This window comes from Myotis nattereri, assembly GCF_964212035.1.
Source record: "Myotis nattereri genome assembly, chromosome: 19".
Taxonomy (NCBI): domain Eukaryota; kingdom Metazoa; phylum Chordata; class Mammalia; order Chiroptera; family Vespertilionidae; genus Myotis; species Myotis nattereri.
Genome location: NC_138095.1, coordinates 18,204,625 through 18,229,122, shown reverse-complemented (window position 1 = coordinate 18,229,122; position 24,498 = coordinate 18,204,625). Strand labels below are relative to the sequence as shown.

The 24,498-nt window shown below is 48.6% G+C and overlaps 1 protein-coding gene across 4 annotated transcripts in view; it reads right to left on the bottom strand.

Moving 5' to 3' along the window:
• APLP2 (amyloid beta precursor like protein 2) overlaps positions 1 to 24,498 on the bottom strand; it is a 55,100-nt gene that overhangs the window by 6,426 nt on the left and 24,176 nt on the right. Inside the window, exons 2-14 of one of the 4 annotated variants that reach the window (XM_081113778.1) lie at positions 21,567 to 21,740; positions 20,621 to 20,744; positions 15,263 to 15,375; positions 14,363 to 14,559; positions 13,791 to 13,999; positions 12,567 to 12,734; positions 9,342 to 9,472; positions 8,128 to 8,202; positions 6,505 to 6,663; positions 5,305 to 5,433; positions 3,525 to 3,624; positions 1,891 to 2,043; positions 376 to 411 (exon numbers count right to left, since the gene is read on the bottom strand). In XM_081113778.1, coding sequence (XP_080969904.1) covers positions 376 to 411; positions 1,891 to 2,043; positions 3,525 to 3,624; positions 5,305 to 5,433; positions 6,505 to 6,663; positions 8,128 to 8,202; positions 9,342 to 9,472; positions 12,567 to 12,734; positions 13,791 to 13,999; positions 14,363 to 14,559; positions 15,263 to 15,375; positions 20,621 to 20,744; positions 21,567 to 21,740 — 1,768 coding nt within the window. The remainder of the gene's footprint in view (positions 1 to 375; positions 412 to 1,890; positions 2,044 to 3,524; positions 3,625 to 5,304; positions 5,434 to 6,504; positions 6,664 to 8,127; positions 8,203 to 9,341; positions 9,473 to 12,566; positions 12,735 to 13,790; positions 14,000 to 14,362; positions 14,560 to 15,262; positions 15,376 to 20,620; positions 20,745 to 21,566; positions 21,741 to 24,498) is intronic. The other 3 variants (XM_081113776.1, XM_081113775.1, XM_081113777.1) reach the window with 3 other exon arrangements.

The window sequence follows — 24,498 nt, the reverse complement described above, 5'->3', positions numbered from 1 at the left end:
GCAAAGAGGGAAGAGACATAAGTGGGAGCAGCAGAGAAAAAGATTAAAAAAAAAAGACTCTCTACCTGACGGAGATTAAGCCTATTTGCTTTCATACGGTCAAAGTCTCCCCGGATTAAAGGACTTAGGAAACACCTCTGGTTACTCTGTTCTCCGGGCACCCAGAGGGCAAACTTGGGATGGCCACCTGGTGACCAAGGTCACTGGCACTGGGCTGGATGCTGGAGACAGGACTGCAGTGGCTCCACGCACAGCCACGGCGGAGGAAGGAGGTGGAAACAGTCGGTGATGTTATGAAACAGAACATGAGATTCGGACACACTGGGGAAGTGACAGGGATGAAGGTCTTAAAGGGAACATCTCTGACAAACCAACCTTTTTTCATTGGGTGGTACAACTCCGGCTGGGTGTCTAGCAGAAAGGAAAACAACAAAAACAAAATAGCACAAAAGGAGATTAAGAAGGAAAATGGCTTTCAAATTTCCTACTTTAGAATTCCTCTACAGTGTGAACCAAAACGCCTCTTCCTTAAAACCCGGCCTGAAAGTCCCACAGACCAAACAGCAGTGAGGGCTGGAAGGTGGGAGAGAAAGGAGGTCTGTCTTGGGTCTTCTGGGGAAAAATTTGTGAGATTCCAAAATTATTTAGCTCAGCCCACGAGATTCTTTTTCTTAGAAAAATAACAAAATCAGAAGTTGGTAGATTGCAGTTTTCTGAAAAGGAGACAAGGTCCTACTTCAAATACACCCTGATGCTCCCACCCAAGGAGCTGTGTAGGCACGGCCACCATGCTTGCCACGGAGCCTGGGGTTGGGAGGGCAGGTTTGGGGGGTGGGTGGGCAGTGGTGACTCCTTAATTAGCTCCTTTCTCAGATTCTGCTGTTACTGGAGGGTCAACTGAGTTGGCAGCTCCGAGGTAACTAGTTCAGAAGGCAATTAAGGTCTGGAGGCTAAGCTGGAGGCCCCTCCCCGCTCTGGGGCCTCCCCAGGCCCCCGCCAGCACTACTGTACCAGGTTCCGAGGCCTGCGGCACCGAATCAGGTGGGCTCAAATCCTCACTCTCCACCTACAAGCTTCAGGACCCTGGGCAGACAACCTCTCTGAACCTTGGAACCCCAATGGGGAAACTCTGAGGCTTAACTGAGAGCACCCAGGAACGATGGTTAGTGAAGCTGGCATTTGATAAGGCCTCTATAGCTATGGCCTCTATTCTTATAACCACACCATCAGCAAGAGTAGCAGACAAATAAAGAGACTGATTCCACACCCTGGTCCAGGGCCCACTCTCACTCTGCACTTGGGGTTGCTGGTGCAGACCCAGGGGTCAGAGGTCCCCTTGGAATGCAAGATCCAGCAGGGGGTAGCAGTTGGCATGCCTGACCGGAAGGACAGGGACACAGCTTCCTATCCCCACCCAACAGCACAGTAAGTAGTGTTATCTCTATAGCCTCTCCATTATCTGACTCCCAAGACTGCTATGAGAAGATAAGGACACAATTTAACATGAAAGTGCTGTGTCCACGGTAAAATGACTTCCCCATGTAATAAGTTTTACACATACTGGAGGTAGCTGATAGGCCCAGGAAAAACTGTAGTCTTTAAGCAAACCATCTATAAACTGTCAGAAATAGGACTAACCTCATGGTGATAATGAAACCAGCTATCTGAAAGCTCCCACTACGGTGCCTGCACACAGTAGGTGCTCAATGACTCTCCCTTGCCCTGCTCAACTTTCACTAGGAACACAGCCTCACCAATACAATCCAGGTCCAAAAATCTGACTTCAATTTTCTAACTGTAGTCTTCTCCCTTCCTGCCCCCCCCCACCCCCCCCTACCCCCACCCCCCCTACCCCCACCGCCAAGAAGTCGCACTGTCAATCATACACACCTTCATTCTCAGGTAAGGACGGAAAGGGATGGAAGGGGCGGAATGGTGGGATCTCATCACTTTCTTCAGAGCTCACCCGGACGTCCACAGGGGTCTCTGAGATAGAGGACGTGAACTGGTCCATGTCTGCACGCTGTTCTTGAAGCAGCTCATCTGACAAAGACAGACACGGCAGGGAGCCAGGTTTTCAGAGGCTCTAGGTTCTAGGCAAGGACCGGAGTCTGAACAGGACGGGTTCATGTGATTACAGCTCGAGAGACCTGCCTCGAGGAGCAGCTCACCAGCTCACAACTGTCACCGACGGCCTGACACGCCTTCTGATTCTGGGGTGTTGCAGAACCCCAGCACTGGGGGCCCGGGCTCCATCCTGGGCACCCCTCTTCTCTAGTAATTTCATCTAAGGCACAGGCTTAAACTCCACCCACACAACATGGCTCCCTAATCTGTACCTTAACTGACGCCTGAGCCCTGGCTCATCAGGCTACTGGCCTACGTGACACGCCCACTCCACGTCCAACAGCAACTTCTATTTAAAACGAGTGTAGACACCGCTCTGCCTCAGTAAACTCTGGCACCGCCACCCACTCACTGCTCGCAATGAAGACCTGAGCATCATCTTGATGCTTTTCTTCCCCTCAACCCCGATCCGACCCACTGCATGGCCCGTCCACCTCCTTCTGAACCGTACCCTGAGACCCCCAACAACTCTCCTCCATCACCACCCGAGCGCACACAACCACCAGCTCTCGCCCGGACTTTTACAACCTCTTCCCGGTGGGCTCCAATTTTAATCAGCTCTCCACACGGCATCTAAGTAATTTTTTTTAAAAATTCACGTTCTTTTAAAAGCATAATCCAGACCTAGTCACTCACTAGTTTAAAAGCCTCTAATGGCTTTCTATTATCCTGAACTAAAATCCAAACGCCTAGATTCTGCTAAAAATCTCTTAACAAATTGGCCTCTGCCTCCTTCTTTGGCCGCGCTTCGCCCTGCTCTCCTCCAATGTGCCTGCCGCTTGGTTTACACGCCAGGCCTTTGCTGGAGTGCTGCCTGCGGTAGAGATGTTCTCTGCCCCCGGGGTCTCGGGTTACTGGCCCTGAGACAGCCTCCCTCACCACCCAGCCACTCACCACCACTACCCGAGCTTACCCCCCCGCCCCCCAGAGCTCACACCACCTGCTGATAACTGTTTTCCTGTCTGTCTCTCCTACGCTGAGCTCCAGGAGATACCGTCGCTTGTGCACCGCTTACACTGTGACACAGGGCAGATAATAAATGTTCACTGACAGAGAAGGTACAGACCGAGAGGGAGAGAAGCGAGGACGTGTGTAAAACAGGTGCCTTGAAATACATCAGCACAGGGGGAAAGGTAACAGGAGACTCCCCCAGGCCCTTGCAATTTTACACCCTAAAGTTTTCTTCCGGTAACAGAGTGAAGGTCAATGAAACTCAGGGCTCGGTGGCTCACAGCCAGTCCTTGACCTGGACACGTGAATTCCAGACTTCTGAACCCCCGGGTGCTAACACCCAGCCGCATGGCTTCCCGCGGCCTAGTTCTCCAATCTCTCTCGGCCATCACTCGCAAGCCTTCCCAAGACCCCACCTGACTGATACAAACACAGTCAGCACCCACCAATCTCCTCTTGGATTTCCTGGGCTACATAGGGTACTTTGTAGAGCAGAGAGAGGCTCTGGTTCCTCCTTTCTTCAATCACATGGAGATGCGTCATCACCTGGAAGGACAGTACGTGAGAGGCCTGTCAGCAACACAGCCGGGGAGGAGGACTAGCCACACACACTCCCGCAGGGACAGCCACACACACTCCGCAAGACCAGCTGCAAGGCCAGGCCTCCACAGTGCCCAGCAGAGCAGCTGGCAGAGGGAATGCACTAATCCCCACGCACGTACTGACCACTGAAGTGAAGAATTGTGCAGACTGTGCAACACCCCTCAGCGATCTGAGAACTGACCAGCGTCCTTCAAGTTAAAGAAAATTAAGAATCCTCACTAGCCAGCTGCTGACTTGCCTTTCATATAACTCACTGTACTGAACGAGTTACAAAGAACCCTAATTCGCACAATACCAGGTACTCAGTAAGGTTTTTCTGAGTGAAACCAGGAAAGAGTTGGCCAATTTCTACCGCTGGTCAGAGTAGATGGGATAAAAAAGAGAAGGAAGGCTGAAGACATCCAGGTTCAGCCACCTGATGTGCCGATGATTGAATAAATTCGTAATCCCTCACCAAAAAAAAAAAAAAAAAAAAAAAAAAGGGGGAAGGAAATCACTGGCTAAAAAGTAGATTTACGGGGAGAGAGAACCAGTCACAGACACTGCTTTGTGAAGTAACTGCTTAAAATGATTTTCATGGTGATAACTAGTTTATTCCTATTTAACTAAATTAGCTATTCTTTCAAAAACTTATGCTAAGGTATATACAAACCTGATTTTAAGGGCATCAAATAAGATTTATCTACCACCTATCCGTCTTCCACAGCCCACTACCCTTCTGAATGCAAATTTCCAAGGTTGCCATTACAACTGGTCACTTACTTTTAAAGCTTCTGGTGGGAAAGAAAGGTGATTTGGGGTAACTGCCGCCCCCATGACACAGCGAGAGCCGCTGCAGCTCACACAAGCTGTTTGAGGTTACTCCTGCCTGGCTACACTTGCAGTTACCAAGATCTTCCTACAGAGGGCGCGCTAAGCCCATGGATTAATTATGTGGGCTACCATCCATTAACATGAAGGGTCAAAATGGGGGTGGGTGGGCTGGAAGAGTTAACTGGCAAGATGCTTTTATTGTAGACGGATCTCTCTCTGACCGTTAAAAGCCAGGATGGAGCAATTTAATTTTATATCTGCCATTCTTTCAATCAAGCAGCCTGATAGGAGAGAGGGAATGCCTCAGAGAGAAAATGCCTGGAAAGGAAACGTGGCCCACCCCGTCTGAGCATGTGCCGGCATCGTTCCACTTCTTCACATGAACTGAGGAGCTGTCTGAGGCAGGAAGGCCCACACCCATGAGGACAGCTGCACTGTGGGGGGAAGGCTGCACACCGGTGTCTGTGCTGAACCTTGGAACCTTTAAGTAGAAAGTACTTAATATTGCCAGTTTGATTCCCGGTCTGGGCACATGCCTGGGTTGCAGGCTCGAACCCCAGTAGGGGGTGTGCAGGAGGCAGCTGATCAATGTTGCATTCTCACATTGATGTTCCTCTCTCTTCCCCTTTCCCTTCCTCTCGCTAAAAATCAATAAACTATTCTTAAACCAACTCTTGTACCTAATGTCTCTGGAAATGAGAGACGCTTTCTAAGGACTGATAGCAAGCATCAGTGCTGACCGACCGTCAACCACAGCAGCGCCCCCCACCAGAAACGCTCCCAGAGCAACTCTGACTCTGCCTGGTGCACCTGGGATTTCATCTGGGCCGCCTTTTCTGGGTCCACAGCCAACACATGCTGGTAGTGACGGATGGTGTGCAGGCGATCTTTGTTCTCAGCGCGGACATACCGCCGCAAGGCCTGGAGAATGCGATGAGGCTGCAAAACAGAACAGTTGTTTCAATCTCCAGAGACGAGGGCATTGAAAATAGACAGAAAAACAAGGCTTTAAAAATTCCCTTAAGAATGTAAAGCTCAGTGAAGCACAAGAATGAAAGCTCTCCTTTCCAACGCTTTTAGCTTTTAGTAACAAGACGCCACCTTTCTAAGTACCCAAAACTAGGTTCCCAAGTTGTATAAGCCTTCACAAACAGTATTTTCCATAATCTCTAGCCCACTGTCCTCCTCCAATGGGTACTTTTTTGTGGGCTCAGCCTCTGACACCTTCATTACAAAACAGGCAGTCCTTGTGTCACCCAGAAATGACTGTACTTGCTTCCTTAGAAGGCTACAAATATCCTCCTTTCCAATACTGTCCACCCCCCAGAGCAAGACAGGGTAGACAGAGTTAGGGATAAAAAAAGCCTGACACTGTCCGGCCGGTGTGGCTCAGTGGATAGAGCACCATGAACCAGGAGGTTGTGGTTTGATTCCCAGTCAGGGCACATACCTGGGTTGCGGGCTTGATCCCCAGTTTGGGGCCTGTAGGAGGCAGCCGATCAATGATTCTCATCATTGATGTTTCTCTCTCTCTCTCTCCCTCTCCCTTTCTCTTTGAAATCAATAAAAATATATTCTTAAAAAAAGTCTGAGACTATCAGCACAAAAGGGTTTCTATATAAACTACTTTACCCCTTTCTTCACAATTTCATTTAAGGTAGAACTGGTTCAAAGCCTTTGTCCGTGGAAGGTGTTTTTATTCTTTGAAAGTGAGGCTGTTAACAACTTGGTAACCGGATAACTACCAACCAAGTGCTGAGGCTGTGCTTTCTCTGGGTCACACCCGGAGCCACAGGTGCACACACAGGCAGTGCCATGCTAAGCCACTGTAAGCAGATACTGCAACGTAATTCCCTTCCCTCCCTCTTCTTTCCTCACTTCCAGCCTTGCCAGAGCTTGTCATAAACACGTCATTTGATGGACCCGTGTCACGATGGTTCCACAGAAACACTCCCGGGGGCAGGCCACACTGGGGCACGCGTCACCAGGGACCTGCTGCCTGCCACTCACCCGCGGCGGGTCGGCCTGCAAGGCAGCCAGGTAGTTCTCGAGCGCCACGCGGCGGCGGTCGTTCAGCATAGCTTCCACCCGGGCCAGGTGGGTCTCCACCAGCTGCTGCTTCTCGCTGGCGGCTTCTTTCTCTAAAGCTTTCACCATCGCCTGGAAGTGCTACGCCCAGAAAGCAGACAACATGTAATTCATGGCAGGCAGAGGAAGTCTAGGCAGACACTAAGAGCCCAACACTGGCTTCTCCCTGCCCAGGACGTGTGTGAGCCGCAGCGGGTCCACAGAGTGGAGCAGGTTCAGATCTAAGCACTGTATACAGTAAGTCCTCACTTGTCAGCACCAGCTTCTCTGACTTGAAGCAAAATGACATGTAACGCAACCAATTTTGCCAAAGGCTAACTGATACAAACAAGGGTTAAGCCCGGCCGGTGTGGTTTAGCGGTTGAGCATCGACCTATGAACCAGGAGGTCACAGTTCGATTCCCAGTCAGGGCACATGCCTGGGTTGCAGGCTCGATCCCCATGGTGGGGCGTGCAGGAGGCAGCCAATCAACGATTCTTTCCCATCATTGATGTTTCTCGCTCTCCCTCTCTTTTCCTCTCTGAAATCAATAAAAATATGTTTAAAAATAAATAAATAAATAAAAATGAGGCTTAACTTGCTACAGCATCTCAGAAACATCATAAAACGATGTTAATGAAATGACGTGATGAGGAGCCGCTGCCTTCATCTGCTCTGTAGAACAATCCTTCCTTGCCTAGTGACAGCGTGGTAAAGCGAGTGCCAGGGCTCCTCAGACTTCCTGGGCACCGCCGGCCTCTGCACGTGCACTGCAAGGCAAGAAATGCTAACTTCCCACACGGTGGCCAGGCGCCCACTTCCTCATCCCCAAACCGCGGCCTAACAGGAGATGTGCTGCAAAGCACGTCCCAGTGCATGGCGGGTTCCTCTGAGTCATTCCCACTGCAATCCCGGGGGGCAGGCAGCGAGCTGAGTTCCGGCCACATCCCAAGGCCTGGCTAAGGCTGCGGGGTTCACGTCCCTGCACGGATGCACTGGCTGTGCAGAAACGAACACGACTGGAGTTTCTAGGTGTTCTGAGGAAGGGTCATGAAGAGAGATTTCTACTAAACACACACCAACGGATTTAAAATGTTTAAGTGTCACGAGACCCACACCTGTATCCCTAATTCCTATCAACAATCTCTTCTACGCAAGGAGGAGGCAGTTGCTGCTGTGATTCTAAGGTGACATTCTCACAGAGTTATTTCTTCTCTGCCTTTCGACTTTTCAACAAGTCTGTAAAAGCAAGAATTCAGTGCTGCTGAAAGGCAAGTCGCAGCCCAAGAAGGAAGATGACCGAGGACTTGAGCCAGGAGAGCAGAATGAACAAGCGCAGCGGATAAGGTTGCTTCCTGGCGTGAATGAGGTGTGCTCTGGCTGGGGGTTTGTTTTCCTTCTGCCACAGGCGAGCTATTCTAGAGAACACCAGTTGGGAGGTTAGAACTTCCTGGTAACATAAGCTCCCGACTGAACGGAGCTGTGCAGCCCTAACTTCCGGGGAGTTGGTGCTGACTGCATCTGCGGGCCAGGCTGGAAGCCCCACCCTGGAAAACATGTCTCACCTGGATCAGCGTCTGCCTCTCTGCTTTAGGGAGGTTCTTCGCTTGAAGCTCGGCCTCTTCCCATTCCTTCTTTACCTAGAACGACAGGCAGAGTTCTCTAACCAGGGAGTAGTCTCTAGAACAATCCCCCGCATCTCACACAGGACACTCTGCATAAGGAAATCGCACGTGGGATCCCTCGTGAGCTCAGGGCGGTTTAACTTGTTCCCAGAGCACTGCCTCTGAGGCTCTGCCTCAGGGTCCCTCAATCCCACAGCTCTTTGTTCTATCTCCTTGGGCACGATATTTAAAAGTCTCTGTGTCGCCCTAGCTGGTTTGGCTCAGTGGACAGAGCATTGAAGGGTCCTGGGTTCAATTCCAGTCAAGGGCACATGCCCGGGTTGCAGGATCGATCCCCAGTAGGGGGCGTACAGGAGGCAGCCGGTCAATGATTCTCTCTCATCATTGATGTTTCTGTTTCTTTCTCCCTCTCCCTTCCTCTCTAAAATCAATAAAAATATATTTTTTAAAAAGTCTCTGTGCCTTAGTCTCCTCACCAAAAGGAGAGAGCAGGAAGTGGTTAATACCCCTTTCTCAGAACTGTTGTGGATAAAACAGAATAACGACCATTTCTCCCAAAGTGTAAGCCCAGCTCAGGTGATGTGTGGGATTTCAGGTGGTCACTGAGACCTAGCAAGGACTCCCTCTGATTTTCTCTCCATCCCTGAGTGCGTCTGGGAGAAAGCCCCACTATGGGGCTCACGTTGCTCTAACACAACCCTTTCAGGGAAAAGAAAACATGCCAAGACTCAGCACCTTCAACAGGCAACACTAGCTAGTGTCTTGCTCTCGTGTAACACATTTTCACACTTACCTTTCTCTTACGGCAAATGACACTAGCTCTTTACAACCATGGCACGAAGTTCCCTTCTTTAAAATACATTTTTTAAGCTAGTTAATGGCAAAAAATGATACTAATACTAATGAGAACATAACAGCGTACGTGCTCGCCACCGAGTGTGAAACGCAGCGCGCCGAGGGAATTATGCTGCGGTGGAGCTGGGGAGGGGGGAGGCCTAGTCCCACTGAGAAGGTCCCCTGATACTCGCACACCTCACCTCTCCTAGGCGACATGTTAGCGTGACAGTCTAGGGAGATGGTGTCCCTTTTCTTCAACCATGAGAACCATGTCCCCAATGCCCGCCGCCATGCGGATACGGGAGGCTGCAGTTTACCCTGTCCATCCGGTTGCGGTGCCGAATTTCTAGCTGCTCCTTAGCCTTCTGGAAGCGGGCGTGCTCGTTATCATCCGCAGAGGTCTCGAAATACACGTCCACATCGCTGGTCGGCAGAGGAGTTGGGGGAACTGGAACAGAATGACAGAGGGCGGTCTCTTTGGGGGGCGAGGTCCCCTGAACCAGACAGCACTGCGCTCCGGGAGGACACCGAGCTCAGGAGCACAGAGCGGGCTTGTCTGCCTGGTACTGCGCTCCAAGGATGGGGCGCTCCTGTCTGCCTGGTACTGCGCTCCAAGGATGGGGCGCTCCTGTCTGCCTGGTACTGCGCTCCAAGGATGGGGCGCTCCTGTCTGCCTGGTACTGCGCTCCAAGGACGGGGCGCTCCTGTCTGCCAAGCTCCTGTCTGTCAGGACCCGGTGGTTAGGCTGCGCTGGTCTACCTGCCTTATACGAGATTCACCCACCAGGCCAATCCAGGTACCCTGGCAACCATGGTGCCAGCCAGGCATTCACTGAGGACTTCAGGGGCAGCAAAGGAAATCGCTTCTTCTAACTGCCCCTCGGTTCTTGAAATCTTAAACCCTAAAAAGTAACTGCCTTACTGCTGTCACCGATGGCATCTGACCAGAGATGAGGGCTGAAGTCAGACCAGCTGAGTGCTTCCACACTCTCTATTTTGAAGGGAACTTGAGGGCTCAGGGCTCCTTTCTTCTTGCTATTTTAGGTGAGAACCTACTCTGGGGAACTAACTCAGCTGAATGTTCTTTGCATACTGGGAAAGCCCATCCGCTCTAGCGTCTCAGTGTTCAACAGCATTGAACCCCCAATAGCAGAGATGCCAGGTAAAGCTAAGTTGCTGTATGTGACAAGACAGAGTTGCTATTCAACAAGGACTGCCCACTATGAAGACACCCAGGACATTCATTGGCCCCAACAGGCCACCACCCCAAGGCAGACCCGTTAGCATAACCACCCCTCCCTGCCAGTCCAGCAGCTTCCTACTGGCCCGGCGAGGCAATGCTGCACCAGGGAGCTTCCTCTCCTAAGGGAAGGACTGGGAGGACAGGTTCCCTAGCCAACCTCTCAGGAATACTCATGGCAACTTCCTCGCCCAATTCCCGACACGTCCCCGGCCAGGGAGGACTGACACAGGACCGACACGCAACCTGCTGCACAACCTGCTGCATCATGACATCGTGTTAGAGCCGAGAGGGTAGTAAAAGCCCAATTCAACAACCTTTAATTCAAACAAATCGACCTAACTTCCAGAACTGCGTAGGTTCAGCAGAACTTGAAAACAAATGTACAACTGACCAATGTAACTACAAATGCATCAGCTGCTCCAGTCTTCCATCAGCGCATCTTCTATTTCCTTCATTTTAGTTACTAAACCTAAAAGCTACAACAGCCAATTTTCAAATGAACTAAGTTAACTAATATATGGCTTCACAGACCACATTCCCCAGGATATGCAAAAGTTCAGCTGGGAGAATTTCAAAGCCCTGAAGTCTGTCCGTGCCACCGAGCACGTCGCCACTGGGGCGCAGGCCTGCAGCTTAAAGGTCTGTGTGTTAGAGAAGAGCTTTGTTCACATCACTGGGCTGGAGGAAGGTAATACCAAGCGTAAGCTGCCTCCACCCTCTGGAAACTAAAGGGAAAGGGGGCAGCGGGCCGAGAGGTTTGGCTCTGCAGACACGGTGGGCTCCCACCCAGCACCACGCCCTCTGTCCATGTGAAAACCACCAGCTCATTGGCCCATCTCAATCCCCTTTGAGGAGGGACACAACCTTGACCATGGGAAAGCAATGCTTCTGGGCCACCCAAGCACTCCAGCCAGGGGCCCCAAAAGCCCATGAACACATGCAGCCCCTTGGCAAGTCTCCCTTACATACGTAACCGGAAACCACCATTTGACAGACTTCGTTAATGCTCTGAAGAGCTGCCAAAATTCCATCGTGTCTTAAGGCACTATCTCTCTGATCCTTTGGGAAAAGACCACCATCTGCATATTCAGTAAAATCTCATCCGAACCCCGATTCCTCAGGCTTCAACCCAAAGCAATGTTTTTGTTGCCTCTTATTTGAAGTAGTTCCACAGAGCTGAAAATATCCATTTCTATCTCTACATTTTTCTTGAATAAAAATCTTTCTGCCGAAGTTCCCTAAGGATTCATATTTTTTTCACCTTTTCAAGTGTATGAAATAAAAACAGCCTTTCCACAGAGCAGCAGCTGGAGCGGAAGTGCTAAAAGTATCCCATATTATATTAAGATTTCAGACATCTTTTGGTGAGGGGGGTGAGGGGGGCGAGGGGAAGAGGGACCATGAAGGCATCTGAATGACAACCATTAGAAGCTACAGCCAAATACCAGGAATCTTCATTCTAACGAAACCCAGAATAGGAACTTGGCCTGAGGATTTTCCAAACACAGGGCTAGCACTGCAAAGTAAGAGAAAGGGGGTCTTAAAAGAGGAAAAGGGGCAACCATGGAGAAAACGAAAACTTTTCCTACCTTAGTAAACCCAACCCAACTGAGCCATGGAGGTTCCTTGGGAGCTAAGGACACATAAACTAAAGTTCCTTCTCTCCCCCCAAATCTCTGCATGACCCAGGGCTGCCGAATACAGAGAAAGAGTTACCACCTCCTGGCTGCAAAGCTCTCTCCCTAGAGACATAAAGCGAGGCGGCTCAATTTTCTGGACTCCCAAGCATCCCCACCGTCACTGCTTCAGAGAGTAGGCAACACAGGGTCGGTGACAGGGTAGTTCAAAGTCAAGGATGAGAGGCAAAGCCTGGAGCGATCATATGCAGAATTCCTGGCCGCCCTGCTTATACCCTTTGGTGCCTTTCAACTAGAGACAACCAGGGCAAGGCTGTCTTCCGAGCCAACACACAGCGCCCGGGGTAACAGAGGGCTGAGAAAGAGCAAGGCCTGGGCGCTCCCGCAGTGCCAGGGAGGGAACACACCATCATCGCCGCCGCCACCACCACCATCACCACCACCACCACCAGCAACCACGGTGAGCACAGGACACGGAGAACTGAGCTTACAGCTGCCCGCAGGAAAGCAAGCCCAGATCTGGAAAGCACAAGATGAGGGAAACACGACCAACAGCGAACACCCGAGGGCGGGGAGCACTAACAGATGCAGTCACGTGGACGGCCGGGAAAGACAAAACGCTGGACAGGACAGCCTGCTGCAGAGCCAGCGTGGCGGACTTACTCATCGCTTTACACACAGCCATACAATAATCCTCAGACTCAAAATTGTTCCTGTTGCCTCCGCAGCCGCCATATATAAAGCGCACGCACTTTCCCTTGGAGAGGTCGAAGTACCAACGGGGCATCACGGCCCGGCAGGGCCCCGTCATCGCCTCCTGGGAGCAGACAGCTGTGTGAAAACGGTCACATGTCAGCGGGACACAGGTGGCAGCTGCAGACGGTCGCAACCGACAGCGCGCAGGGCCGGGCCGGGCGAGGGAGGCCCGGGACACTCAACATGAGGAGGCTCGGGCTGGACGGACCCTCAGCGCCCGGCTAACGGGCTCACCAGCTCAAGCCGGTCGTTTCCACTCGAAGGCAATACACTGTGGAACTGAAAGTGTTCTGTGCTGACTTGAGGCTAGAATCTACATGCACAGGTTGGCAGAGAGGAATTTCCTACATCATAGCTCCGTGAGCCCCCCCTGCTGAGCTGGTCGGTGGAGGTATCTGCCTGGTTTGCCTATCGTGATGGGTCACGGCCTGCAGGGAACGCAGGGGGACGGGCTCTGTGCGTGGAGATAGTGGAAGCACTACTCAAGCATCTAAAAAGGACGAGTGCACACTTGTGTGGTCTCCAAGGTGAATCAATTTCTAGGCTCATTAAATCATTTCCCCTAGTTGGGTCCTAAATAATTCTTCAGATCTTCACTGGTTTCAGATCCAGGAGATTGTGTGGGAATGGCTCTAGAGCCATCACCACGTTTTTTTTTAAAACTGGCAAGATGAAAACACTGCTGGTCCCAATCCCTTCCCAGTAGCTCATTCAATTCCACCCTCCCCGTTGCAAACGGCTTTCCAATGGCAAACAGGGCGGCCGACCCACTGGAACGCACTCACAAAGAGGAGAACTAAGGAAGGGATTTCCATTCCACAGGGTCCGGGCTTTAGCAGTAAGGGGGAGGGGGCGCCCCTCAGGAGAGACCATGTTGTCTCCTATTCTCCAGTTAGGTCCTTGCAGAGAACAGTTCTCTGATTCATTCTGCACTCTCCCTGGGTGTGTCCACGGCAGGCCCTGGCGCGGCCCAGCCGCCACGAAGCTGGCACCACCGGCACCCCGAGGAGCTGGCCTCCTTCCGCGCACAGAAGCCCGCCTCTCCTGTAACTCACCGGTGGTGAATGCAGCACACAATTCTAAGTAAGCAGTTCCCGTACGGATGTCATTGCCTCTGCTCCATGGCCTTACCTTTCACATCGTGAGCCATTTCCTTTGCTGGGACGGCCCCGTTGCTGCTGGGCGCCGTCGGGGACTCTTCATTGTAGTCGTCCCCTTTAAAGGTGTCATAGTAGTAGTCTCGGTCTTCCACCACTTCCTCCTCCTCTTCCTCGTCCTCACCATCCTCATCCGCGGCTGCCTCGGTGAAGTCTTCCAAATCTGCTTCGGTAGGAAATTCACTAAGGGTCACAGCAAAAGAGGAAGGTTAATGCCAGTTCCTACGCACAGCACAACAATGAGTCTGCTCCCTGTTCTGAAACACAAACAGAGACAGGAAATAAGCTCAGCGTGCCCTGAACTAGGCCCTGGCCTGGCTCCGCCAGCAAAAGGGAAGAGCCAGTGAACAGGGACCACGTGGACCTGTGGAAAGCAGGGCGGCCCAGCGTAACGTAAGGCTGGCAGCCTCCAGCACTCCCGTGACCGGCTCCAGCTGCCATGAAATGCAGGCTGGCTCAGCTCAGCAGGACCAAGGCAACGCCCCCTTCACCCAGCAGCCCCCAGCCGCCGGCAAAACAATTCCCAGGCTCAGGACAAGAGTTCACCTTTTATAAACATCATAGTCTTCCTCCTCCTCTTCCTCTCCGTCCTCGTCCTCCTCGTCCTCCTCTTCCTTTGACACAGCCAACTCCATGGCCTTGGTCTGAGGGCAGCACACGTACTCGGTGCCGTGGAACTGGTCGACCCCGCAGGGCAGCAGCATGCCGTAGCTGTACAAGGTCATCCCCTGGGTCAGACAGGCCTGAAAGAGACCCGAGGGCCGACGTCAGAACACACCCGACCCGAGCTTTAGCCTAAAGAGACCCCACCAAATCGCTCTGTAATGCTGCCTCTCATGGCCAAGAGATTTTCTGTCAAAAAGTGTGATGGTAGTATGACACATTTTGCTTCACTTGTACTAGGGAAACATCTGGACCATAAACAATGACAGCCCGAAGTTGGAAAAAAAGAAGGAAAGGGAGTTTTTTCTGGTAATTGCCAAGCAGATAGAGGTCGTCCACGTGAATTTACACTCGTCCCTGGGGAGGGAGGGCACTCCTTCAGAATCTGACCAGAGGAAAACAAGCAACGGGAGAACCAACTTAACTACAGAAGACAAGCCACGAAAGGGGTTTCTCGACTAGAAGAAGGAAGTGACATCCAATCCTGTCAGCACGTGAGCAGACACAGCCCTTCCATAATTGGCCATTTCCATCCTCAGGCCTTAGGGTTCAGAGGGCCTTCTCGGGAGCCCTGCTGAGCGCATCCTTGCTTCACATCGTTTTTAAAATATCCTTAACTTTAGGGTCTGGATTGTTAGCACCGAACTCCCCTGTAAAAATACCAATTCTGCTCCCCAATATTTTTATTTTAGAAGGTGCAAGTCATTGCAAACTTTGAAGGGAGAAAAGGAAAAAAAAGGAAATTGATTTGAAACCGGGGTGGCTTTGCCATCCGCCCTTTACCTCTTTGACCAGAGTGTGCCAGTGCTGGTGGTTCTCGCACACATCCATCCGCTCCTTGTGGAAAAACTGGCACTTCTCTGGAACCAGCAGAACGTCACTCACAAACTCACCCACTGGAAAAGAGAAGCTTTGTCAGAAGCAAATCTGAGCGTAATTCAAGGGGAAAACAACCGCCCCTGCAGATTCTTAATTACATAGTCAGATGTAGACAGGTGTAGTAGCTTTCATCCTCAAAGGCCAACTGAATGCGACACCTCCAAGCAAGCAGCGACAAGAGCTCGACATTCATTAGGCCACTAAGCCCAGGACTGGCCTCTCTCCCCGACTCTAAGCCCTCCAGTCCCGGCGCAGGCTCACAGCACATGAGGAAACTAGGAATAGGGTCCCCTCCCACGACCTCAGAGACAGACAGACACACACACACACACACACACACACACACACACTGCCCTGCACATAAGGAGAACAGGAATAGGATCCCCTCCCACGACCTCAGACACACACACACACACACACACACACACACACACAGGCTCTGCCTCCCAGATTTCACATAAACACTATTCTTGGCCTCTTTACATCCACATTTCTGCCTATTATTGGTTCTGATAACAAAATGCCCAAGAAACTAAGATTGGGTGTTCTCCTAAAGTACAGGTAATTCTTATGTTAGCCCTTTGTGGACCTAAAGACACATACTAGTAGCTCTAAGAGCAGCCACCATTCCAATAACTTATTCACGTACAAATCATCAATGGAGAGCTAATTACAAGGGGAACATGGCCCTGGCAAGAGAAAACTCTGGAAGACACTGCCTTGACCAGGCGACCTGTCTAACATTGCCAATCACAGACTAACTGACGATGTCCTAAGAAGAACGTACTACCTACATAGTCTTTCTGCCAAAATATGTCATTTCAACCTAATCATAATGAAACAGTAAGATAAATTCAAATCCAGGGATATTCCGTCAAACAAATGACCTGGACCTTTAATCTTAAGGTGAACTATCATGATGTCTCTAACTTACTTTCAGTTTAACAACAACAATAAAAAGTATGTGCTATGCACACACACATATCTAATGAGCTGGAGAAAAAAATACACATAGCTGTTTAGAAAATAGGATCCTACTTTGTAACTACCAATTTGTACTTGTTCATCCCTTTACCTTTTTCACCCAGGTCCCACTACCCCTCATCCTCTCTGTCAACCATCAGTCTGACCTCCATATCTATGCGTCTGTTTCTATTGTGTTTATTCATTTATTTTGCTCTTTAAATTCCAGTTAAGTGAAATCATATGGTATTTGTCTTTCTCTGATTTATGTCACTGAACATAATAATCTCTAGGCCCATCCATGTTGCCACAAATGGTAAGATTTCATTCTTTTTTATGGCTGAGTAATATTCCATTGTATATATGTGCCACCTCTTCTTCATCCAACTGTCTATCAACTGGCACTTAGGTTGCTTCCATATCCTAGCTATTGTAAATAATGCTGCAATGAACGTAGGGGTGCATCTGTCTATTCAAATTAGTGTTTTGGATTTCTTTGCATAAATATCCAGAAGTGGAATTGCTGGGTCATAAGGAGTTCTATTTTTAATTTTCTGAGGAGCCCCCATAGTGTTTTCCATAGTGGCTGCATCAATTTGCAAACCCACAATCTGACCACCCAAGGCAAGTTTTTGTGGGATCTAGTGGCCCTCCCTAGACGATGTCTCTGAGTTAAAAAGGGCTGTGAGAACTTAAAAGACCTAGAATAATTGTCTTGAGCAGAAACACACACCTTGCAGAAGCGTTCATACTGGAACAAGATGAACTGCTGGTGGCCTATGGTGAATTCCAAGGTAGAAGGTGACTTGCAAACAGACGCCTGCAATGGACAAGTGAGCAGCTCCGAGACACCCAGGCGCAGCTGCTGAGGACTGCATCTCAAAGCCTGACTGTGCAACTTCCTTCACATCACAGCAAACCCCTGTGCTCATCTCCTTCCAAAATAACCAAATGCAAACACTGCCCTGGGCTTGCAAAGCTCGCTTCTTTTAGTACCGGAGCCAGTCTATATATAAATGTCAAAGATGACTAACTCCTTCCCACAAACACCAGCACATCACCAACTGTGTCCTACTCGGATCATCCGATTTATTTAGATACATTTTTATAGATAAGCAGGAGGCAATCAGTAGTAAAGGGAAATAAAATGTTCATTTTGAGGAGACTGATCTGTAACTTCTCACCAAATATACTGAATATCAGTTAAGAGAATCACATTGGTGGGTAATTAAACATGTTCTCAGAAGAGAGCAGAGCTGAATGACTGGACACAGATGTCTACAGATAGCGTGACATCAGATGTGATGCAAACATTGCCAGCAACTGAAATTCCTTCTCTAACTGCTTTCAGGCATCCTAATCACAACACATCATTCCCCTCAACCTTGCAAAAACAACAAAAATAGTACCTGAGTACACAGATAAGGCCCCTGGAACATCCAAACCAATTAATAGAGGCACCCAACCAATATAAGTACATCCTATTTTCCCCAGTCCCCATCTCCCCGCCCTTCTGGCTTGCCTATGATTTGGGTTTGCTAGGCAGCAATATTTAAAGGGGGTTTCAGAGCTGAAGCTAACCACACTACCATCTTTTTACGGCAATATGTGGTATTTATTTACCTTAATATGTATAAAAGGACTCACTGTGGTTACTCCTGGTGAATAAAATATACAAGACTCTCACTTTTTACTGCATTAATTTTTCAGTATAGTTTGTATGTTAAAAGAATTGAATATGGTTGCATAACTCAGTGAATACACCATTAAACCATTATATCTCAACAAACCTACACTTAAAAAGTAGACAGACTTATTTATAGGGGATATTGAGAAAATTTATGGAATTGTAGATTATCAATATGAGCTCACTGTTTTTAACACATGCACATAGATCTAGAAAATACATTTGTGTGTGCATGTAATGTATATATACTATTTCTTAGCTCTGTCTCCTGAGTGGGCCTAGAAGCAATAACACTGTAGTGATAGCAGTAAGCACACCGAATGCCCAGATCTTGGTGTCTAAATATTTTTCCCACTAAATGAAAGCAGGGCTTCTTGCAGAAATGGCTGAATCCAGGGGTGAGGTAGAGAAAGTATAGGATGAGCCTAGAGCACCCTTTTGTACCAGAAAGGAAGCTTTCAAAGAAAGACAGGGACATGTAAAAAGACACAGGAACCAGCATGAAGTCCTAACAAGTTTGGCTCAGTGGACAGAGTGTCGGCCTGCAGGCTGAAGGGTCCCAGGTCAGATTCCAGTCAAGGGCACATACCTTGATTGCAGGGCAGGTGCAGAAGGCAACCAATAGATGAGTCTTTCTCACATCAATGTCTGTCTGTCTGTCTGTCTGTCTGTCTCTCTCTCTCTGCCCCTCCCACTCTCTCTAAAAAATCAATGGTGCTGAGGAGACAAAATAATTAAAGCTGGGTCAGTGTTTACAACAAGGTTGGAGAAAGATGCATACACAGAAACCATTGGTTGTACAGTGTGTGACAGGTGTAATGGCAACAACATGGAGAACTTCAGATATGGTTATCCGGATAGAAAATAAAAGTGGTTCTGTTAAAGGAAGCATCCCCCGAGATAAGTCTTAAAGGGAGAACTTCCCAAGTAAAATTACATAGAGGAAAATCATTCCAAACTATGGGTGGATGGTAAGTGGCCAGGAGCCATGAGATGTCCATGTTGGTGTAGAGTCTGAAGCACAGAAAGGGGCCATGAGGGTGCTGTAGAAAAGTAGAGTTAAGCAAGGGCCACTTTATGGAGTTTTAATCCATGCTAATGAGCTTAATTAAAGATGATTTTTTAAGTGAGGAAGGGCTACTAAGGGGTGTTATGTGCGGATAACACCCTTTAATTCAATCTTCACTTTAGATCAGAAGGCCACACACTGACAACAGACCTGAGGGGCAGGCACGGAGGCTGTGATCAGCCTAGACTAGGAAGGAAATGGGGGAAAGCTGAACTAGAGCAGGCGAGTCAGCTGGAAAAGGATGTAAGCCAGAGGTTCCCAAATTTTCGAGTCACAGCACCCCTAGGGCAAAAGAATGCCCCAAAGCCAAGTAGTTAGGTCAACAGGTGAGTAAGTACTTGTGTCCTAACCCCTTCGGGCCTGCCGGGCCCTACACAACTCTTCCAAACTTGGAATCCATTGACCACATTCACCCTTCTTTCTTCTACAGTGATTTTGTGTGATGCTGGCCTTTTATCACAGGAACCATAAAGATGAAGTCATAGAAAGGAATAAAATGGTCAGGTGTTGAAACTGTGATTACTCCCAGCTAGTAGTTCACAGGACGTCTGACAGATGTTTCCCCTGAAAACCCAAACATCCCACAACAATGCCGCTGTGAGTCTGCTACAATGTCCTGGAGCGCCTCGGTGCACTTAAAACATGGACATAAGCCATACTACTCCAGAGGCGAGAATCAGACTGGCCTGAAAACTGACTGGATGTACAAAGGGCTCCCAGATCTCAAGCTCAGAGCTCTGGGTGGGTAGTGGAGCCAGCAAGGGACATAGAACACACAGACAACACACAGGAGGGCGAAGACCAGGCTGCAAGGTCTTCAGGGGTAAAGATGCAAAAGGCAGAAGTGATTCCAAGTGCTATCTACAAATAGTCAAGAACACTAGTTTGAGAATTTTATAGAGAATGAATGAAACCTCATACCCAGAGATTTCTTGGAGCCAAATGGAATGGAAGAACATCCTTAAACCTCATCTCAAAAAATTTAAACTGGGTATTTAAAACAAAGTAATTGCTACATATTTTAAATACTGTTATTCAGATGCTGACTCTTCCTGTTATTTTGCTGCATGTGAGAATGAGAAAAGCAATATATTCTGTTTGAGGAAAGGTTTTAAAGAAGGGAGGGAAGGGAAAAAGTTAAATTCATGGCTAAAAGTATGTACATCTACAGAACTACCCCGGATGTCCACATTAGAGCTGTATCCATGGGCTGCTCGGTCCCCCGCACTACTAGGACTCTAACACCTCACACTCTCCCTGGAGGCGGAGCTGGGCCGCTCTGAGGGCAGCACGGAAAGGTGCTTCCCTAAAAGACAAGGATGCCCATGATGGGAGAGGGCGAGTTAGAGACCAGCGAAGACAAGTCCATTATCGACACAGAAAGCAATACATATTCAAAAGAGGAAGTCCCACAATAAATCCGTGTAGCCCGCAGGTGCTTAACAGATGTGGATAGTTCACTGTGAGTCAAGAGAAACTTAAATTGAAAAACGAGGGACCCCACTTCCTGAGGAGCACCCAGGAACGTCTACAGAACACTCACCGAGACACTTGAACGGAATCACAATGTGGCTCTTGCACTGCTTCTTGTCCCGCCGGCACCAGTTGTCCACGCTGGCTGGCTGGTTGGCCTCCATCACATTGGTGATCTGTAGCTCTGGGTACATCTGCACAGGAAAAGGCACACTGGCAGTGAGCGGACGGGTCTCTAATAAATGCACATTCGCTCCCAGGAAGGCTGAGTGCCTGTTTACTCAGTGTCACTGTTATCCTATGTAAATCTAAAGTTCCACTCGGTTGCCCCTGGCTCCAGATAAACTCTTCAAGTAAAAAGATACCATAACGATTAGTTTTCTTGGGAAAGGCAGATTTCTGACTCCTAATGGGTTCTCTTAAAAAAAGGACTCTGTAATACAAAAGCAGCAAGCTTTAAGCCCAATAAATCTGCTAGACATCAAGGATGCTTGTAGGGTACGTGTAAGTAGCTGAGTTCATGAACTAAAACATTTAAGAGGCAAGTCCATGGAAGTGTCTGTTAGTAAAATGATAGAACAATGCTAGGACCCTGGCCCTATACGCCAGTCTTGGTAAGTAAGAAGTTCATTCAAACCTCTTCTATCCTTTTCTAGGTCAAGTTTTAACCCAAAACCAAGTTGACTCAGACTTGAGATGATCATTTACAGCAAGTGGAAACCACAAGCACACACATGACATGTCTGCTTCGCGTCTTCCTCTAACAAGTGGAAGCCGAGAGAAGCAGGCTGTACAGAATTCCTTCCTCAGGGAACTGAGTTCACAGACACAAAGGCAGAAGCCTTTTCGAGACGTCAGTCGCCTCACAGCTTGGAAACAAAGGCCTGGTGTGCCAGTCTTTAGCCACTTAGTCTCAGGTCAAAAGAAAAGAATGAGAGAATATCCATTTCTAAGGCAAATAGGCTCAAATGTGACCCAGAAACAAAGCGGTTTTAAGTTTCTGGCAACACTCTTACCTCCTGACAGTACTGAAGAACTTCTTCTTTTGTTCCAAAGCAGCTCTTGGTGCCTGATGGGTCAGGTTCCCACTCCCCAGTCTGAATGTTCACGTGCATATTTAACTTTCCACAAAACATTGCAATCTGAGGCTCGGCGACAGCAAACCCTGTTCCAGCATTGGCGGCAAGAGCCTACAAAAGGGGGGCAAAAAACACGTTTACTGCAAGAAGGCCACACCAAGGCGGTCATATTCAGTTGTCTGGGACAGTAGAACCGATCTTTTAAAATTTTTCACTGTAACTACTACATCATAAACAAATCCCTTTCCCAGGAGCTAACCCAGAATAAAAATGACCTCTGGATGTACATGATCAGAGCGAAAGATCAATGGGAAATTTAGTCCCCACTCCCCCCATCTGAATACTTCTGACTTGGGAACCTAAAACGTTAACTGTGGCCTCCTCTATTACAAGCAAATCTACTTTCTGTTCCTTAATAAATCAAACCACAAAAGCCTAACATGTCTAAAGTTCCAGTAATTTTATTCAATTCACATACACTAATTTTATTGAGCAGCTACTCTTATGCAAACCAACAAGCTAAATGCTTAGGACACAAGGGTGAGCAGAAAGCTATGACCCCCTGCTCTCACGGGGCTTGCGGTCTAGAGCAGCAGTCCATACACCCAAAAAGCGTGATCCCATGCCCAGGCATCCTGAGGAGGAAAAGAGCACAGCACTGAAGAAGCATATGGAAAGGGACTCGGCCTTGGGCGTGGATGAGATGATCAGGACAGCTTCCTGAAGAGAATGGCACTGAGTAGAGCAGAGCTTTGAGCATCGTAAGCGGAGAGGAACTGGAGTGGTACAGGTGGGAGGGGGGCATGCAGGGACAGACTGGACAGTCTGCAGACCAAGAATGGACTTTGGTCTTCATCACCGGAAGTGCGGAGAGGTTTTAAGCACAAAGTTAGTATTTTCAAAATGCAGCTCTGATGCTTTCTCTGGTGGAGGGTGAAGAACAGACTGAAAGGAACCCAGAGTATATGCAGGGCAATGGCTCAGGAAGCTGGAGTTGCACAGTCCACATGTGAGCGATGCTAGCTTGGGCTAAAGGAGGGTGATGGAGAGACAGAGTCAAGAGATCACAGAGAGCAAAACAAGCAAGACTTCGTGACGGATTAGTGTTACTTAAGAAGTGACGGTGTCATTCGTGGAAACAGAACACTAAAAGGGATTTCATGAACAATTTTACCTTGTGTTAGTTAAAAAGAATCAACTACTGCTGAAAGTCTTTTTCTGGCTAGCATTCTCTTCTTTGCAAAAGATCACAGCCATTACCAACTCCTAAGTTACAAATGAGAAATAACTTCTAGGCCTGAGGACAGAAAGGCTCCTGCAAAGTCTCTGGCAGTAGGAAAAAAGCTCAGGCATCCCAACATCTAGAAATAGGCCCACACTGCTGGCTGATCCACAGTGGAGTTCGGTGGTCTTTCCTAGTGAAAGTTCTTTCAAAATAAAAATTAAATAGCTTTTTAAAAAATGTTAAAACTTGGATTGTGGGGACGGGGGAGGGGGGGGTTAAATTGCATGAGTATATTTTTCTATATTTTTTAGAGAGAGAAGGGAAGGGAGAGAGAGATTTGTTGTTCCACTCATTTATGCATTCACTGGTTGATTCTTGTATGTGCCCTGACCGGGAATTGAACCCACAACTTTGGTGTACTGGGACTCTAATAACTGAGTTACCTGGCCAGGGCTATTCTATTGTTCTTTTTAAAGAGAGCAATTAACATAAAATGGTTTTCTGTAAAGAAAGGTAGGCCTGGCTTCAGTACATGGAAAATGTGTGCTTTCCAAGCAGTTCTTACTTATCTGTGCTAATGGACGACACAGACACGAATGGCCCTCCCCATCAGGAGCCTACATTAGATTGTGAAATACATTATGATCCTTTTCCAGGACAAATTTACCATCCTACACCTTTTGCTGTGAAACTTATGAAAATTAGCCTGCTCTCCACTAGTACAAGAGAAGGAAGCGCAAACACCTGCTGGACAGCTGGGAGAAAGGGCATTTGGGGTAAAACTTTGCCTACATCAATCTGGGTTGAAAACTACCTGATTAAACCCAATCAGGAGAACAATTTGCAACTTTATGAACTAGAATCGACTGTAACTCTGCGATGATAGTCACTTATTAAAGCAGAAGGAAGATCCTGTGCCTTCAGTTTAACTGCATGTGAAGCTACAGATTGGTGTTGAGTCCTATTCTCCCCCAAAGAAAGAAAAAAAAAACATTTAAAAGGACACTAACGGTGTTTATTAAATGGTAAAAGGATGCACAAGACAAATGTGTGAATTCTCACAATGAGTTCAAGACATGCACCAAAATGCCTCTCGTGGTGGCCTTTCTTCTTTTGGAGCCATATCTAAGGATTATGGCTAGAAACCTAGATTACGATCAGCCGCCTCCTGTATGCCCCCCACTGGGGATCCAGCCCGCAACCCCAGCATGTGCCTTGACTGGGAATCAACTGGGGACCTCTCGGTGCATAGGACAACGCTCAACCAACTGAGCCACATGGGGCAGGGCTGGCCTTGTATATTTTTAACATTAAAGACAGCTATTAAACAAATAGAATTCTGGGTGTGATGTGCAATCTTTCACGTGGGGAGTGGGGGTGGGCTGGGATGGAGATTTCCCTCTTCGATTCCAAAAATGAATACACGTAAGACACAGGGTCAGTCAGTTACGCGAGGTCGCCCAAGGCCCAGCTGTGGAGTGGTCGGAACTGTGCAGGCAGCCCTCTATTTATCAGCACCGAAGATTATGTTCCACGCGTTACTCATTATGGCTGTTAGATAAAAGACCGCAAGGGTTCCAGCTGCATAAATGTTCAGTGTGTGGGTCAACCGCTGAGGTCAACACAGCAGTGGTAAGTGCATTT